The sequence below is a fragment of the Hordeum vulgare genome, chromosome 4H, assembly GCF_904849725.1.
Source record: "Hordeum vulgare subsp. vulgare chromosome 4H, MorexV3_pseudomolecules_assembly, whole genome shotgun sequence".
NCBI lineage: Eukaryota > Viridiplantae > Streptophyta > Magnoliopsida > Poales > Poaceae > Hordeum > Hordeum vulgare.
Window position 1 is genome coordinate 544,855,638 of NC_058521.1, and position 17,531 is coordinate 544,873,168.

The 17,531-nt window shown below is 45.5% G+C and overlaps 2 protein-coding genes across 2 annotated transcripts; one reads left to right on the forward strand and one right to left on the reverse strand.

Moving 5' to 3' along the window:
• Positions 1-8,288: 8,288 nt before the first annotated feature.
• LOC123446885 (putative cyclin-dependent kinase F-2) lies at positions 8,289-9,731 on the reverse strand. Its single transcript, XM_045123428.1, has one exon. The coding sequence runs from the start codon at positions 9,729-9,731 to the stop codon at positions 8,544-8,546; it is 1,188 nt and encodes a 395-aa protein (XP_044979363.1). The 3' UTR covers positions 8,289-8,543.
• Positions 9,732-13,174: 3,443 nt separating this feature from the next.
• Positions 13,175-15,873, forward strand: LOC123449398 (eukaryotic translation initiation factor 3 subunit A). The gene is made up of 4 exons (XM_045126608.1): positions 13,175-13,351; positions 13,519-13,807; positions 14,927-14,978; positions 15,073-15,873. The coding sequence occupies exons 1-4, from the start codon at positions 13,221-13,223 to the stop codon at positions 15,681-15,683; spliced, it is 1,083 nt and encodes a 360-aa protein (XP_044982543.1). The 5' UTR covers positions 13,175-13,220; the 3' UTR covers positions 15,684-15,873.
• The last annotated feature ends 1,658 nt before the right edge of the window (positions 15,874-17,531 follow it).

Sequence of the window (17,531 nt, forward strand, 5' to 3'; positions counted from 1 at the left end):
TCTTGGCACTAGTAGGAGTAATTGCTACAAGGTGTGGTTGGTCTTTATTCACTTTTCCCTTGAACTTCAAAAATTTCAGCAAAAGGAAATTATGTTCAGGAGGAAGTTTCATGGTGGTTCCTCAAGTAAGAAGGGTCCCTGTCTTTATTTTCGGGAGCCCGAAGCTTATCAACTAAGGGACGAACCGGTACAACCATGTGAATGGCCTTCCGATGAGTTCCTGATCAAAGCAGGCTTCAAGGATGAGTTTGATACACTTGTCCGCAATGCCGGGTTAGAAGAATTCCTCTCAGATAAATGTGAACAGTATGCTTTGCTCACTTCCTCTTTCGTGCGTAGATTTAAATTTTCAGTTGGTCGTGACTCATCCATACTGTTTGATCTGTATGATAAATCCTACACCTTGCATTTGGAGGATTTCAATAGGATTTGCAAGATACCAGATGGGGCTAGTCTTAATGATCCTGCTAAGTCTTCGGTTAGAGATTTTGTCTCTAGTATAACTGTTGGAGAAACTAGAGACATCACGCAAGCTACCATAGGAAGCATTCATTTCCCTGCCTTGCACTACTTTTCCATGCTTAATGCTTGTCACTAGGGCCCGAGTGACATGATTTCAGATCTGAAATTATTATGTTGTCACCAATATATGTGTGTTTTAGATCCGATCTTGCAAGTTGTAGTTACCTACTATGTGTTATGATCCGGCAACCCCGGAGTGACAATAACCGGAACCACTCCCGGTGATGACCATAGTTTGAGGAGTTCATGTGTTCACCAAGTGCTAATGCGTTGGTCCGGTTCTTTATTAAAAGGAGAACCTTAATATCCCGTAGTTTCCTTTTGGACCCCGCTGCCATGGGAGGGATGGACAATAGATGTCAGGCAAGTTCTTTTCCCTAAGCACGTATGACGACACACGGAATGCATGCCTACATCACATTGACGAACGGGAGCTAGCCACATATATCTCCGTGTTATAGTTGTTGCATGATGAATATCATCCAAACAAATCACCGACCCATTGCCTACGAGTTTGTCCCACTACTGTTGTTACTTGTTTTTCTCTGCTGCTGTTACTACTGTTGCTGCTGCTGTTACTTGCTTTGCTCTGCTACTACTTGCTAATGTTGTTACTTGCTACTGTTGCTACTTGCTACTGTTGTCACTACCGATGTTCCTTGCCACTGCTGTTACTCGTTACACTGCTGCTACCTGGTACAATAATTTTTCTCACGCCGTTGATGGGAAAGAATATTTTCCGTCCACGGTCAACTTCTGGCGCCATTGATACAGTCGTTAGGAATAGTCTGTCGTCAACAGATCGTTTCTGGCACCGTTGTTATCATACTACTTTGCTGCTGATACTTTGCTTGCAGATACTAATCTTTTAGGTGTGGTTGAATCTGACACATTCAGCTGCTAATACTTGAGAATATTCTTCCACTTCTTGTCGGGCGAACCAACAAATTTGGGTTGAATACTCTACCCTCAAAAACTGCCGCGAACCCACGCGTTGGTGGGCCATTGCAAGACAATTGCTAATTGTTGAGCAACTCGAAGCAGTTCTGGCTCCGTTGCCGTGGAGGCATCAAGTCAGGAACACGTCAATAGAATTTCTCTAGTGCCGTTGCCGGGGACTGCTAGCATTCACTGGCCGGAGAAAGAAGAAAAGGGGGAAACAAGACATGTGGCTGACAGGTAGGGGGCCATCCACCTCAGCAGGTCAACACATTGACTAGGACAAGTCTTTGCCACATCAACATGACACAGGGTTCCCACCATTCAGTTTTGTTGTTAGTCACGACTCAGTTCTGAATTAGTGCTTTTTGTTACTCGCTCGTTAGAGAATTCGTGGTCTTTCGTTATTCTCGCCAAAGATGGTGGTTTTGGAATACCCTAGCCACAAATGTGGTGGCTTTCAGCAATTTACTCCCTGTGTGACACGTTTGAGTTGAATTGGATGGAGCACAACGTAGTTGACGAAAATAGCTCTCGTGTGACATCTTTGAAGCCAATTATAGCTCCAATGCGACATGGCCCTGTTTAACCATGAAATGCAAAACACAAGGGGTTGGCGATTTGAGTTATAACACGCAGGACCCACTAGTTATCCACATCAACATGGGACCCACCACTTACTCACATGCGTGCGGGACCTACAACTAATCCACATAAGCATGTCCGAGCTCATCAACGTGCCCCGACCTGAGCCAGTCACGAGCCTAAGCCAGCCCACCCCTTCCCCTTTCCTCCCCACCTTCTTCTTCCTCTTCTCCGGAACAAAGTGCGCCGTAGGTGAGTGATGTCTAGCTCGACTTCGATGTCCCGCCAATCATGGTCGCAGTACAGTCCAGTGTCGTTGACAAGATGCCCCGATTGCCCGCGCATGGAGTCTTTGAAGCGTTTGACTTGTGTGAAGGAAGAAAATGGCAACCGTGGATGCGAGTTCGTGAAATGCTTGAGCACGCCACTGCCGGGGCAGGTTAGATCTATGTACTTCACCAATCATATGGTCTAATTTCTTCCGATTTCTTTCTTTTTCGTTGAATTTGGGCAGTGGATCTAGGGTTCATGCGGTGCTGACCCCCTTTTTTCAGGTTCTGAAGAAATGTGGGTATTTCCAGTGGCTCGTTGAGTACGTTGAGAGGTTGAGAATGATCGCATCAACCCAATAGCACATTTTTTGGGGGGGGGGGCTTGTTGTGGAACACGCCCCCCATTTGGCCAACACAGCCATGATGATGGACAAGGAACTGAAGTGTGCATTGAAGAAAATGGGCAAGCAACGAAAGTAGTTGATCGATTTGAAGCAACAAGCAAATATGATGGTTGGAGCATTTTATTGTTGTGTCATTGCTATGGGTTTGTTTTACTTGATGTTCATCAACCGACATAAATTGTTACGGTTTCACTTAGTGTGTCAAGCTAGTTTCCTTTCAGTTATCGTGTCTAGATAGTAGTTTCAGTTAGTGAGGTATCATTTGTTAGCTGAATTTGAATTTGTGTGGAGCAAAACTTGCCTAAATACTTGTAATGATATTCTCAATTACAGTTCTAGATAGTCCATGGATTATTTGCTCCCCTTGAAGAATAAAATGCAGCAATTGATGAATAAATTGCAGCAATTCTTCAGTTAACACAATGCAGAGTTCATGGGTCGTGGGGTGATGAGGACTGAGAAAAAGCAGGCCCAAATATAAAACAAGCTCACCCGCTTGGTGCACCCATTTTGGTGATGGGGAAAGTTGCATGGGAAACAAAAAATTCCCTACGCTCACCAAGATCAATCTAGGAGATGCACATCTATGAGAGGAGAGATTGTATCTACATGCCGTTGTAGATCGCTAAGCCGGAGCATTAAAGAACACGGTTGTGTACTGGTACGTCTTTGTGATCCAATCATGATCCGTCCCACGAACTCCCAATCGAGCGCCGAATGGACGGCACCTCCGCGTTCAGCACTCGTACAGCTCGACGATGTCTCTGCCTCCTCGATCCAGTGTGCGAGGGCGGAGTAGTAGATGAGTTATCCGGTAACACAACGGCGTGGTGGCGGCGGTGGTGGTGCTATCTCAGCAGGGCTACGCCTAGCGCTATTGAAACCGCGGACGGAGGAGAAAACGATCTAGGGAGAGAGAGGGGCGCCAAGGGCTTCGTGTGTGCTCTTGGGGCACCCCTTCCCCTCTATATATAAGTGGAGGGGCGTGGGGAACAACCCCCTCCCCCAAGCCCTAGGGCGCAGCCAAGGGGGAGGAGGTGGAATCCTAGTCCCCCTCCTTCCCTTCCATACAAAAATGGACTTTCCACCTTTCCCAACTCCATGGGCCTTGAGGGACTTGTGCGGTTGGCCCAATAAGACCACAATGTCTCCCCTCAACCCATACAAACCCTTGGTATGTGGCAGAACCCTTGGTGGACTTCTGGACTCCTTAGAAAGTTTCCGGAACCTTCTAGAAGCTTTCCGGTACAATACCGGAAAACCCAAAACTTTTCCGGTAGCCAAAATATGACTTCCCGTATATAAATATTTACCTCTGGACCATTTTGGAGCTCCTCGTGATGTCTGGAACCTCATCTTGGACTCCAAACAACATTCGGTTACCATCACACATAACTCACTAATCCCAAATCGTCACCAAACTTTAAGTGTGCAGAACCTGCGGGTTCGAGAATTATGCAGACATGACCGAGACACTCTCCGACCAATAACCAATAGCGGGACCTGGATGTTCATATTGGCTCCTACATATTCTACGAGATCTTTATCGGTCGAACCACGATGTCAAGGATTCAATCAATCACGTATACTATTCCCTTTGTCCATCGGTATGTTACTTGCCCGAGATTCGATCGTCGGTATCTCTATACCTAGTTCAGTCTTGTTACCGGCAAGTCTCTTTACTCGTTCCGTAATACAAGATCTCGTGACTAACTCCTTAGCCACATTGCTTCCAAGCTTCTTGTGATGTTGTATTACCGAGTGGGCCCAAAGATACCTCTCCATCATAGGGAGTGACAAATCCCAGTCTCGATTCATGCCAACCAAACAGACACCTTCAGAGATACCTGTAGAGCACATTTATAGTCACCCAGTTACGTTGTGACGTTTTATACACACAAGGAATTCCTCCAGTGCCAGGGAGTTGCATGATCTCATGGTCATAAAAACAGATACTTGACATGCAGAAAACAGTAGAAATAAACTCACACGATCACATGCTACGTTCATATTGTCTCCTGTCCATCACATCATTCTCCTAATGATGCAATCCCATTATCAAATGACAACTCATGTCTATGGTCAGGAAACCTTGGTCATCGTTGATCAACGAGCTAGTCCTTAGAGGCTCACTAGGAAGAGTATGTTGTCTGTGTATCCACACATGTATTTGAGTTTCCAATCAATACAATTATAGCATGGATAATAAATGATTATCATGAACAAATAAATATAATAATAACTAATTTAATATTGCCTCTAGGCCATATTTCCAATAGTTGCTACACACAAAAAAAGCCGTGCACTAAATTTTGTGGGGTATTTTGTGATGGTTCATTTTTTGACACACAAATGTAAATCGACAAAACATTCTATGATACATTAAATTCTTCAACTAAAACCTCATAGTAAAATGTTGCTTCGGCAAATAAACCTCTAACAAACATATACGCCCCTTCTTTACTTGTATTTACTTTAGCCAAAAAAAATCATGGAACAATGTAAATAAAAATGCGGCAAAATGCAAAGAGCTAGGACATGTTTTACTTGGGCCCGTTGTACATAGAAAATTTACTTCTCTTAATTCAAAAATTATTTCTGTTACTTGTTTTTTTCGTGGAAAATGTAAATCAAAATGTTCATGGAATAATGTAAATCAAAATGCGGCAAAATGCAAAGAGTTAGCACATGTTTTACTTGTTTTACTTGTCTTAACTCAAACAGAAACGTTTCTTCTTTTAACCTTTGAAAAATAATACTTACGTTAAGTGTTGAATGGTTCATGGAAATATTTGTTACTCCGACAAAAATGTTGCTCCATGTGGTGTTTCTTGCATGACTCATAAATACATAAAAAGGCAAGGAGTAAAGATATAGAAAAACACACTATTACTTGAATAAAACATACATATATTAGCACACCCGAACATAACATAGATATATATAGTAGCATGAACATCACCCTTATAACTTGGGCTCTCACAACTTAGAACTTAAAACTTAATAATAGTAGCACGAACATAAATGATTACACCTTAAAATACAAATATTCCTACTTACATCTCTCTTCCCCTCTCTCTCCCGCGTTGACTCCGACACTTCCTCGGCGGCGACAACCCCGACTACACTTGTCCCCCTCCGCTTCTTCTCCTCGGGCCCAAGGATAGTATGCCTCCGAGGAGGGATACATGAGCCCGAGCTCCATGGTGAGGACGGGACCGCGATGCGATGGCGGGGGCCGCAGAGCGCAGGCGTGGGCGCGACGACGGCGCTGCAGACACCGGTGGGGCGACGTGCAGGCGTGAACGCAGGTGAAAGGACGTGGATGTCGCCTAGAGGGAGGTGAATAGGCGCTTTAAAATAATTACAATTTAGGCTTGAACAAATGCGGAATAAAATTAACGTTTAATTTGCCAAGCATAAAACCTAAAACAACTAGGCTCACCTATGTGCACCAATAAGTATGATCAAGTATTGGAATAGAGGTAATATTTGGTTTGGTGAGTGGGCAAGATGATCAAGTATGTTTTTTTTATTGAATGAGGTGTTTTGGTTAGTCTTTTGTGATGTGATTGTGTGTTATCTGCTAATCAATCCATATTTATATGAGGAAATTTTCTACATCATTAACTACCTCTACTATATTGATGCTACACTTTTACATATTTGCACTACTTTTCTTTAGGTGGTGCGAGGGTGCACTGGGTTGATATGTTTTTATTTGTCGATTGCTGCCGATTGATTAGAGTAATCGTCGATCCCATCAAAATGTGAACCAAATTCAAAATTTTATACATCAATCAAATGTTAAAGCTCCAAAATTAGGAAGCATGTGAATTAAAAGAATTGGGTGAGAATGCTCATTTAGAGACTGTTAACCCGTCAAAATCGGGTGACCCAATTCTAAATTTCAATAATTTGTGAAGAACTAAAACTTAGAAAGCATAGTGTATTGTATATCAAATTAAATGAGATAGTTTTGAGAATTATTGATCTGATCAAAATTGGGTGACCAAATTTCAATTGAAGACCTCAATTGATTGTGAGGCCTTCAGTCCTAGAAAGTTGGTGATATAGTATATGGGATGTTGGGGTATTTTGTGTGTGAGGATTAATAAGATTTTCATAGCAGCACCACCACACTTGGACGCATGGAAGCACTATCCAAAAGAGGGACTATGGGCAACCCAGCTCCCAGCAAAGCCCATCAAGGCAGAGAAAATCAGAATTCGGATGGATCAATAAATGTAATGCAATTTTTATTATGTTTCCTAGAGCTGGAATTGGTTGATTTCTATTGTAACTTTAACTTTTGTACATAATTTATAAATGAAAACTACTGTAGAACAATTGTTCTACGGTTTCGGCTAAAAAAACAAGAGACCGCAGACCATTGTTGTGACTTAGCTATGATATTTTGTAGCATTGAGAGAAAGGAGATAAAAATAATAATCCACCATGTTAAATTAATTAAGAATATTGTTAGCCAATTATGTACACAAACGAAGAAATGCAAAAACAAACCAAAAGGAGGTTTGAGGAGGATTGCTATAACCTCCGTGGATAAGATTTTTTACTTAGCCAAAAAATATTTTTCTTAACCAAACTATCCAAAACAATTGCAACAATTCGGGAAATCTATGACACATACGAGGAAGCAGGACACCTCCGGGTTGGGGGATTTGATTTTTAGCCACTAGTGTGTTGAAGATCCGGTAGAAATTAAGTACTCAAAATCCATGCATTCCGATGGTGCAATTTCCGAAATAGAGGACATACTTGCCTTTCCTATCTATTACAAAAGTAACTGAATTTGCATAAGGAGTAACTGAATTTGCATATTTCCGATGGTGGAAACACATACACTGAACTGTATGAAGTTGTACTAGTACATGTTTATCATCGGTTCAGGATTTTGGAAAAATAGCACAAATTGTGCACTATAACTCAATAACAACTGACCATGTGAACACAACCTCACAATTACATATCACTGATTCTCTGAACATGCGCACGATGACTCATAGAATTCAGAAAAGCAGGCCAACATTAACGATCAAGGCGCCAGGGATCAGCTTCTACTAGATGGCTCATAGATGGCTCATCCAAGCATTACATCTCTGAATACTGATCTACGGAGTCTAATTACACTCGTTGCGCTGCGTTCCACACGGCGACTGGAATTTTGAGTAGACTCTTCACACGATGAAGAGGATCGATGGCTATGACAACAAGCAGCGGGGAAATTGGGTTTCCTTGTCGAAACCCTCGCCCATGTTGGATGGGTGCTGGCGAGCTACATTGGCTCCTCTATGAACATGACTAAACTGAAAAGAAACTGAAATCTCCACTAAGCTCTTGAAGTTGGTTCAGGATAAGGAGAATTGATGCATTCATATATATACATGACGATACTTGTTTTTCTATCTATTTCACATTAAGAAACCTGCATACGGAAAAGATGGTGGAAAGAAGCCCAATTGTTTAACTAGTGCCACTGGATTTACAAAAACTCATGAAACTTACACTGGCAGGAGATTTATCATCAGCTCATTATTTTGGAAAAACAACGGAGATTGTGCAGTATAACTCAACAATTGAGCATGTAGGAGTAGTAAACAACATGTCAGCACTCGAATGTAATCTCTGAAAACAACTTCACAACTACACATCTCTGATTCTCTGAACATGTGCACAATGACACATAGAATTCAGAAAAGCAGGCCAACACTAATGGGCGATCCGGCGATCAAGGCACCAGGGATCAGCCTCTACTTTGATGGCTCATCCAAGCACAGTTACATCTACTGATCTACAGGGTCTAATTACACTCGTTGCGCTGCGTTCCACGTGGTGGCATCGCCGGTGGGATGAACTTGATCCTTGGTGCCTTCTTTTTCGAAAACGACAGAGAGTCGACCTTCGCAGCGGCAGCGGCGGCGGCCACCGAACGAGGTGCATCGAACCATGGGAGCTTCAGCGCGTCGGCTGCCGTCAGTCGCTCGTCGGGGTTGCACGTGAGGAGCCCTTGCAACACCTGGAATCCTTCCTCGGACAGCTTGTCTTCAGGGAACAAATACCGGAGCCGGCTGTGCTTGTACCCCGCTGGTAGCCGTTTCAGCACGTCGGCGGTGAGCGGCAGCGACTTGAACTCCGGCCACGTCCTCTCGTCCGGCATCCCGAGCACACAGAAGATGCTCCACAGCTGCCTTATGTCATTCGTTGTCTCGTCTTCGTCGTCATCTTCGAGGTAGCCATTGAACAGCGTCTTGCCGGTGAGCAGTTCGGCAAAGACGCAGCCGATGGACCACGTATCCACGACCGCTTCGTAGTCCTTCTTCCCCAGGATCATCTCGGGCGCCATGTAGGACGCCGTGCCGGCCCGGTTGTACGGCGGCCAGTCGGCCATGGACATGGCCAGCCCGAGGTCGCAAATCTTAAGGAGCTCCAGGTTTTTCCCGACGAGGATATTGGCTGGCTTGATGTCGCGGTGGACGATGTGGCGGTCGTGCTCGTGCATCTTGTCGGCACCGGTCAGGAGCTTCCACATGAAGTCGCGCACCGTGGATTCCGGGAGCGGCGGGTCGTCGCGCTCGCGCCTGTCCCACAGCAAAGACCAGAGGCTCGACGCCTCGACGTACTCCATGACGAGGCCTGCGGTGTCGCCGGTTGCTGGGTCGCACACCAGGCCCTCGAAGCCGACGACGTAGGGGTTTCCGTCGCAGGCCTCGAGGAATCGTGCCTCCTGCTCAAGATCTTTGACGACGTCGGTGTCGTCGGGCGAGGAGAGGAACTTGACGGCCACGTTCTTCTTGGTGACGCGGTGGCGCATCCTGTGGACGACGCCGAAGCCGCCTTTCCCTAGGCAGGCCACCTTCTCGTAGTCGTCGGTGCTCCCGATGGAGGCGCGGCTCCTCTTGCAGCACGACGGCGATTGTCGATGTTGAGCGGCCGTCGCGTGGCCGTGGCCGGCGTCGAGGACAGCGGCAGGTCGCTTGAGGACGGCCATGGCCGGCGCTAGCTCGACAAACGAACTACTTTGGTTGCTGGAGAGGGCGGCGGAACTAAGGAGGCAGAGATCGATGAAGGAGAATGGGGAGGCGGCGGAACTAAGGAAGCAGAGATCGATGATGGAGAATGGGGAGGGAGGAACTTCCGTATGGATCCATGCCCTGCGTTGGCTATTTTGTTTCGACAGGTCCGAGTTACGGTGGAATTCAGTTCAGTTTCAGTCCGAGTTACGGTGGCTGCGAGCTTCTATTTTCCTTGCTGCCTGCGTTTCCGGCCCGAAGGATTTCCCGATTCAGGTTCATTTCCGAGTTGAATTCAGGTTCATTTCCGAGTTGAATTCAGGTTGTTCATTTACTGAAGAGACGATCTACCCGGAAAGGGGAAAGCCTCCAATGCATCGATCGTCTCTTCCATCTCGACCCCCTCTCCAGCAGCAAGGCACCAACCGGCAACCAAGCTGTTGATCGATCGTCAGCAGAGTCAATTCCGCTTTTTATCCTGTAGTTGTACATTTATGACCCTAATTACCCCCATCAAGTGGAAATTCGTCTATAATATCTCTTTTGAAAGCTTTGGACACTCGTTTTCTGATGCATGTCCATCAGGCATGGTATGATGTGACATCGAGGGTCTAAAAATATATGAACGTCCATGAGGAATGAAACAGATGGACAAGAAAAGTCTGGACATGATCGTCAACGATGTCCTTTGATCTTTATAGATTTTTCTACGAATCATTAACGCAACATGCCGATCCTATCTTACATAGACAAGAAAAATATAAATATGAGGAAATACCGTGTTAAAAGTCATTAAAATCTGATATTTTTAATAAAAATTTCACTAAATAGGATAATATGTGTCATAAATGTACAACTACAGGATAAAAAACGGAATTCACTCTCGTCGGCACACAGGCCATGCGATGACCACCCAAGGGCCAGAATCAAACACCAGGAGGCAGGAGAGGTGCGGCATCGGCAGGGGCAGCTCCGACATCGTCGTTAAGGCGCGCCACCGGCAAGACTATCGTGATCGAGTTCCTCCGCTGCACCAAGGACCCCGCCGACGACACTAGGGAGCTCCTCCGGCGCAAGGCCAGCTGATAGGACTACCGATCAGTAGCACACGAAATGGGTCACAAAATCTCGGATCATTTTGAAGGAACTAAGATCGGATTGTTTGACTGAATAATTCTGGAAATGTGAACTTGACGAATTCTTCTCAATTAAATAATTAAAAAACGATATTCGTATATAAACACAATAGGATTTTCTCTTATCAAACACGTCCTCTACGTCATCACAACAAAGGCAGACCGACTCAATATGCTGGGTTTTCCTGGACAACAGAAAATCATACGATCATCTCACATAAACACGAAATCATACACGGCCACCACGACGATAAAGCCATCCCAACGTAACCACGAGATTTATACCACGGGAAAACGTCTCCCCTTACCATTTACTGGCCCCCTTCCGCCAGTTTCAATGCACAAACTCAGCTAAATTTTAAGGTTTGTGAATGATCATCATAAGGAAGGGAACTAAAAACAAGAGAAAATTGAAAACCTTGTTGATGCAAACATTCTCCTGAAATCTTTGCCTTGTGCCAATTGCCCATTTGTACAGCAGTCTTTTCGACTGCGGAGAATGCAAAAGAGATCATACATCATGTAAACCTTTTAAAATGAAAATTAGATATATTCAAAAGACATCGAAAGTCTTGAAGTCAGGTAACATCCAAACCACCATACATAAGCAGAGTATAGTTAAAAAAGAGAAACCTCATCCTTTACTCTTGATAGATTATTTACCATCTACCTACATGTATTCAGAAAGAAACTGGAGATATTCTTATACCAGATTTAGTGGATGGCTCGGGCCAGGGCGAAGGTCGGGGCAGTCTCCAGGGTAGCGGTTGGGCCTGTGGCGTTCTCCAGGGCAGGGGAGGAGCTGTGGCGGTCCGCGGGGCAGCTGTCAGGGCAGAGGCTTTCCTGTGAGCCATAACCTTAGCCAAAGCTTCCTTTGTGATCTTGTCTGCGAGAGTGGCCTCCTTTAAGTTCATTGGGTTTGACATCTGTGTCACTTCCTCCTCATCCTCGTCGTTGAACCCACGCTTGATTGCCATCTTAATCTTGTCCTTGGCTCGGAGTCGATACATCTTGGGAAAGGAGCTGCAATGTCACATAGAAATGTCTCAGCACAAGATAACCGAAAGAACTGATATTGTACTTCAGAGACAAAACGGATAGAAATTGCATATTTGATGACACAATACTAAGCTGTGACAACTATGTGCTTCTGGACCTGATTGTAACACAAATGCAAAGTACACGTCAATTCCATGTTTAACAAGATCCAACCCTTTTATTAAACTAGGTCAAAACCGCAGAATCGAGGAAGCAGCTGTGGCACTAATTATTGAAAATTGAGTTAATTCGTCTGTCCATTGTCCACGTGGATAACTGATGATATAGTGGAGTACTAAAAAGCATGCTCCTAGATTTGATTAGATAAACGACCACGGAACAAGGTAAGTTGTACGCGAGTTGCATTGCAGAGGAACATAGATAAAATAGTAATATAAAAACACAGAACTGTTATAAGGATTTCTGAACTCTGAGTCTGGCAACTTAAAAACACAGAACTGTTATAAAACAAGGAACTTCCCTAAACAATCTGTCGAGAGAGAAAAAGCAAGGAAGAATCACCGATCACTGGACCAGAGAAGAGAACAGTCCCTCTCGAATCATCTGCACCAGTTCCAACTCTAGATAGTCTGTCCAGCACCATATCTCAAAGTCACCAATCACCCCCATGGCATTTTATATTTTCTATCTGCTGAAGAAATAATCAATCTCCAAATACAAGGGAGACATCTGGGTTTTGTAAACCAAACACCGGTTCAGATTCCCCCACACAATTAGGGTCTACTCGAATTAGCACGGAATTCAACATAGCGACCCATCCAAAGACTTGTAATGGAACTGATTGAATAATAAAAACTGAACTAGCAGACATGTATAGTAACTCTAATGGATCTAACGACCACAAAGGTTGACACACTTCCTGAATGTTGTGCTTCTCCATTCCTTGCCCCATGCAATGTTCCTTGCACGATTCGGATAAACACATGCTGCAACCAAAAATCCCTGTCCGACTACAGCCATATCTTACCAGCTAGGGAGGTCGGAGACAGGCTTGATACGAACCATCATCGATGATTGCGCAAACACTCTCGCTTCGCTCTCTCTCCCACTCCCTTTTCACTCTCCAGTTTTCCGCCACAGTCAGCCAAGCACGAATCTTAAAGCAGACCACGCGAGACGAGAGACCAGACCAGCTCGCGGCGTGTGGTCCGGTCCGGTCGGGCTCGGGTCCGACGCACCCTTTCGACCCAGGGTAAAAACCCTAGGCTCGCGCTCCACCCAGGCGAGGGGCAGCGAAGTGGGGGAAAGAGGAACCCGATAACGAAGAAGAGGATGACGGCGACGGCGACGGCGACGGAGACGGAGACGGCGAGGGAGCCGCGCGAGGCGTCCCGGCGGGAGGGCCGCGACTCCCACGGGAGGCGCCCGCACTCCTCGTCCAGGTCGCGCCGGGACGACCCCAGGCAAGTGCCCAACCCAATCCACCGCAACCCCCCTCGTCTCCCCCGATACGTCTCGCTGGAAACAATTTCCAGATTAGTGCTTGCAATTTCCGATCGGCGTCCCGTGCTCTCGTGGCAATGCGATTCGCGCCCGTGCTGACCCCATTCCGGAACTCATTTCTTGGTAGCCCGAGGAGGCGGAGAGACGACCGGAGGCACGAATCCGACAGGAGCCACCACAGGCGTCGGGCCGAGAAGGGCGCCGATGACGCTGGCGACCGCGACGAGAGGAGGAGCAAGCCCTTGCAGGACCCGCAGGCGCGGCGCGACGATCCTGATCCGGTGCGCGGGGAGGGGAAGCCGCCGCCGGGCGACGCGAAGGAGGACCCTCCCGCGAGGCACGAGAGGTCTCCCAGGGGAACCAAGCGGTTCTCCGAGACCAGAGAGGCCTGGCGGCCTAGATCTTCTTCCTTTCAGGTTCTTGTCTCCTATACACGCATGTGCAGAAAGGGATTGTTGTCAGTGGGTTATGTTCTTTGCTCTCGGTGGCTTGATAGCCGTTTGCAGTGCACTTAATAGACAGTTAGAGGATCGCGGCTTGATTGTTTACATGTGCTGGAGCAGTAACTGCCAATTCTTGTGCTAGTTCCCTTATGAAATGTCTGTTTGTTGTGCTATCTAGGAAGTAGTACAGACTAGCTAGAAGGCCAATTGGCTTAAATTACACATCATCAGTTCATTTTGTTCTATAATTGCTCACACTTTTACTATTACTTTCTTACATGGGTTGCAACTTTTTCAGTATGTAGTAATGTATTGCTATCATATTCCAGTTCCAGTGGTATAGTTTCTTCTCCCAAGTGTATAGAATTATGATTTAGTTAGATCCATGGACTACCACTTGTTCCTTCTTATTATGTACTTCCTCCATCTGCAGATATGAGTCATTTTTTATTTGTTTTCCGCAGTCCACGATGCAAGATTTACACTGTGTGTTTTATATTGTAATGTAGGTAAATAGTTTGTGTTGGTATTTTGCAAGAGAAATCCAATACCAAAATTTTCATGTATGTGTACTAATGGTCAAACTTTTGAAGGTTGGTCATGGATCCCATGGCACCTGTATATTTTTAGAAGCGGAGGGAGTACTATTTTGCTCACTTTAGTGGCTTTCTGATTCAGTTTGGTTGAGCCTACATTGTAGTCTGTTTACACATGTTGTAGAGTCTAAATGTTCTCCCCTAATGTTTTTTTACCTAGATCAAATTATTCCCGTTCATTTTTATAGTTTAGAGTTTAACTGGTTCGGTGGTTTGTGTTAGTATTTCGGTGATCTACCGTCTACAACTCATAGATATGAGCTACGACTATATGTTTACTTCTACATTGGTATTCATGTTCATGTTAATTGCTCATACTGTTACGGAACTAGTTGTGCTGAGATTGTTGGGTTGTTGCTAAAGAATACCTCTCTGTTGTCAGGTCATCATGCATAAGTGCTATATTTCTGGTGATTTAGTGGTAGTTCTCTTGTGACACATACCTTCAAATGTCCACTTATTAACAACATTAGGCTACTTGTACTTGTATGTACAGCATGATGAGCGTGAACGTGCTAGGCAAGGTGGTCGACGCTATGGTCACCAAGGTAGTTGTGAGCTGCCTTATTAGTTCTTATTAATTTCAGCGCTAGTTTATCTTTCCATCCCTTTGCTTAGGGTATTTTTGTTTTTGTTTTGAAGATTATGGAAGACAAAGGGATCAAAATGAACATCTCGATGATAGATATAAACACAGGTCTGAAGGACATGGTTTGCAGGAAAAGGTCGGGCAGGCTCAGCAACAGAGTGATGTTGATTCTACATGGAAGCACGATGGGTTTTTCAAGTTGGAGCAAGACGCTCCGGTTGCCAAAAGGAGGCCAGGATTTAAGGAGATGGGAATGCCACTGGCGGGGCAAGAATCAGCTCCTGCTGTTACAGAACCGCATTCAAGATCTCGTATACCTGATCAACCTGGGCTAACCTCTGGAATGGGAGAAGAAAGGAGAAACTACCACTCACGGGAATTCATAAGGCCAGATGACCGAGGTACCAGGTGGGGATTTTCTGATTACAGGAGCCCTGGTCAGAGAAATGGCTATGATCCAAGAGGTCGTTTTGCTGGCAGAGGGGGAAGGGGCAGAGACAGGTTTGACTACCAGTATGGTGGAAGAAGCAACATGCACGAGGATGCGGGTGATCATCAGACAGAGAAATGGAAGCATGACCTTTATGATGAGACCAACAGTACCCCAGCTCCGATGACTGAAGAAGAGCAGATTGCAAAAGTCGAAGCACTGTTGGCGCTGTAGTTACCATTTCTGCTGTTGCCTGGAGTTATTTGCGATGGGTAAATGATAGACATCTTTCCTCATTTTTGTCTGGACTCTGTAGTTGTTTGGGATGGCTCGATGGTCATGTATTTGGTCTCATTGTTATCGAACGTCAACTATATATGGCAAACTGCTGGAATTTGGCATCTTATCTAAGCATTTTCATCTAGATGATGTTTTCTTCTCCTGTTTGAAGTGATCAAGTGAAGTGTGTGAACTAAATAATACAATTATAAGTTCACTTCATGTATTATCAATTGAACTCTTCGTTTGGATTGATTTTTTTTCTCTTTTAACTCTTATGGGATGGATCGTCTGTAACAGTCATTATCAGTTTGTGTTGCGTCATTAACATGTTAAATTCACATATAATTTGTATCTGTTCCATTATCTTGAAGTGTACATCTTAGCTTGGTTTTATTATGGGTCGCAAAAGAGTCTGTTTTGTTTGATGGAAAATCTGCTTTGCCTGAGCCAACCCTTGATAACTGTTGTTTAGTGTTGCGCCTCAACGCATGGATGGAAGGAAAAAAAATGTCTTAGCGCCTCAAACTGAGAGGGACACAGCTAGTATAACACAACATTCTAAGAGCGTGCTTGGTTGGTGGAAATTAGTGGTAAGAAATGTGCATGAGGGGTCCGAGACATATAGGGGGTGTTTGGTTCCCCGCACCGCATGTGGCTCGCACCCACCATGCAAAAATCAAATGTTTGGTACACTGCATGGTCTTTTGAGCCTGGTTTGCTGGATGCAAAAGTAGGCCTCTCAGCCAGGCTGAGGGAAACGCAAGTTTCCTGCGTAGCTCGCATGCAGGTCGTTGCCTCGTTCTTTCCTTCCTTTTCCATCGAGCTCCACCGCCCTCCTTGTTCCTCCTCCATCGAGCTCCACCGCCGTCCTCCATCGAGCTCCACCGCCGTCCTCCATCGAGCCCCGTCGTCGTCCTCCACCGAGCTCCGTCGCCGCCCTCCTCATTCATCCTCGACGAAGCTTCGTCGCCACCATCAAGTGTCGCCGCCGCCGTTCTCGATCAAACGCCGTCGTCCTCGACCAAGCACCGCCGCCGCCCTCGTCAAGCCGCCCCACGCCAGATCCGGCCGCCTAGCGCCGTCGTCCTCGACCATGCGCCGCCGCCGTCCTCGACCAAGCACCGCCGCCGTCCTCGACCAAGCACCGCCGCCGCCGTCCTCGACCAAGCACCGCCGCCGCCCTCGTCAAGCCGCCCCACGCCAGATCCGGCCGCCTAGCGCCGCCGCACGTCGGATTTCGCCGTCTGGAGCCGTCTTCGTCACCTCGATTTCAGCAAAATTCAAAAAAATATGTAGGAGCTGCAGCCATCTGATGCAACTGAACCAAACACCCATCTCTACTCCTGCTTGCATCAGCCCAACCAGGCCATGCTCATCCAGGACCCCTGATGCAATGCAGCCTGTAGCTACCCAGGGAACCAAACACGCCCATAATGAGTGAATCTTTTTGAGATACAAACAATGTACTTCCGTCGTTCTTAAGTATAAGACCTTTTAAAGATTCTACGATATATTACATATGGAGCAAAATAATAAATGTACACTTTAAAATGTCGACGTATAAGATCTTTTAAAGATTCTACAATATATTACATATGGAGCAAAATAATAAATGTACACTTTAAAATGTGTCGACATACATCCGTATATAGTCCATAATAAGATCTATAAAAGATCTTATATTTAGCAATGGAGGAAGTACATTGTTTGTTTGGGGGGCAATCTTTTTAAGATACAAACAATGTACTTCCATCGTTCTAAGTATAAGGCCATTCAAAGATTCTACAATAGATTACATAT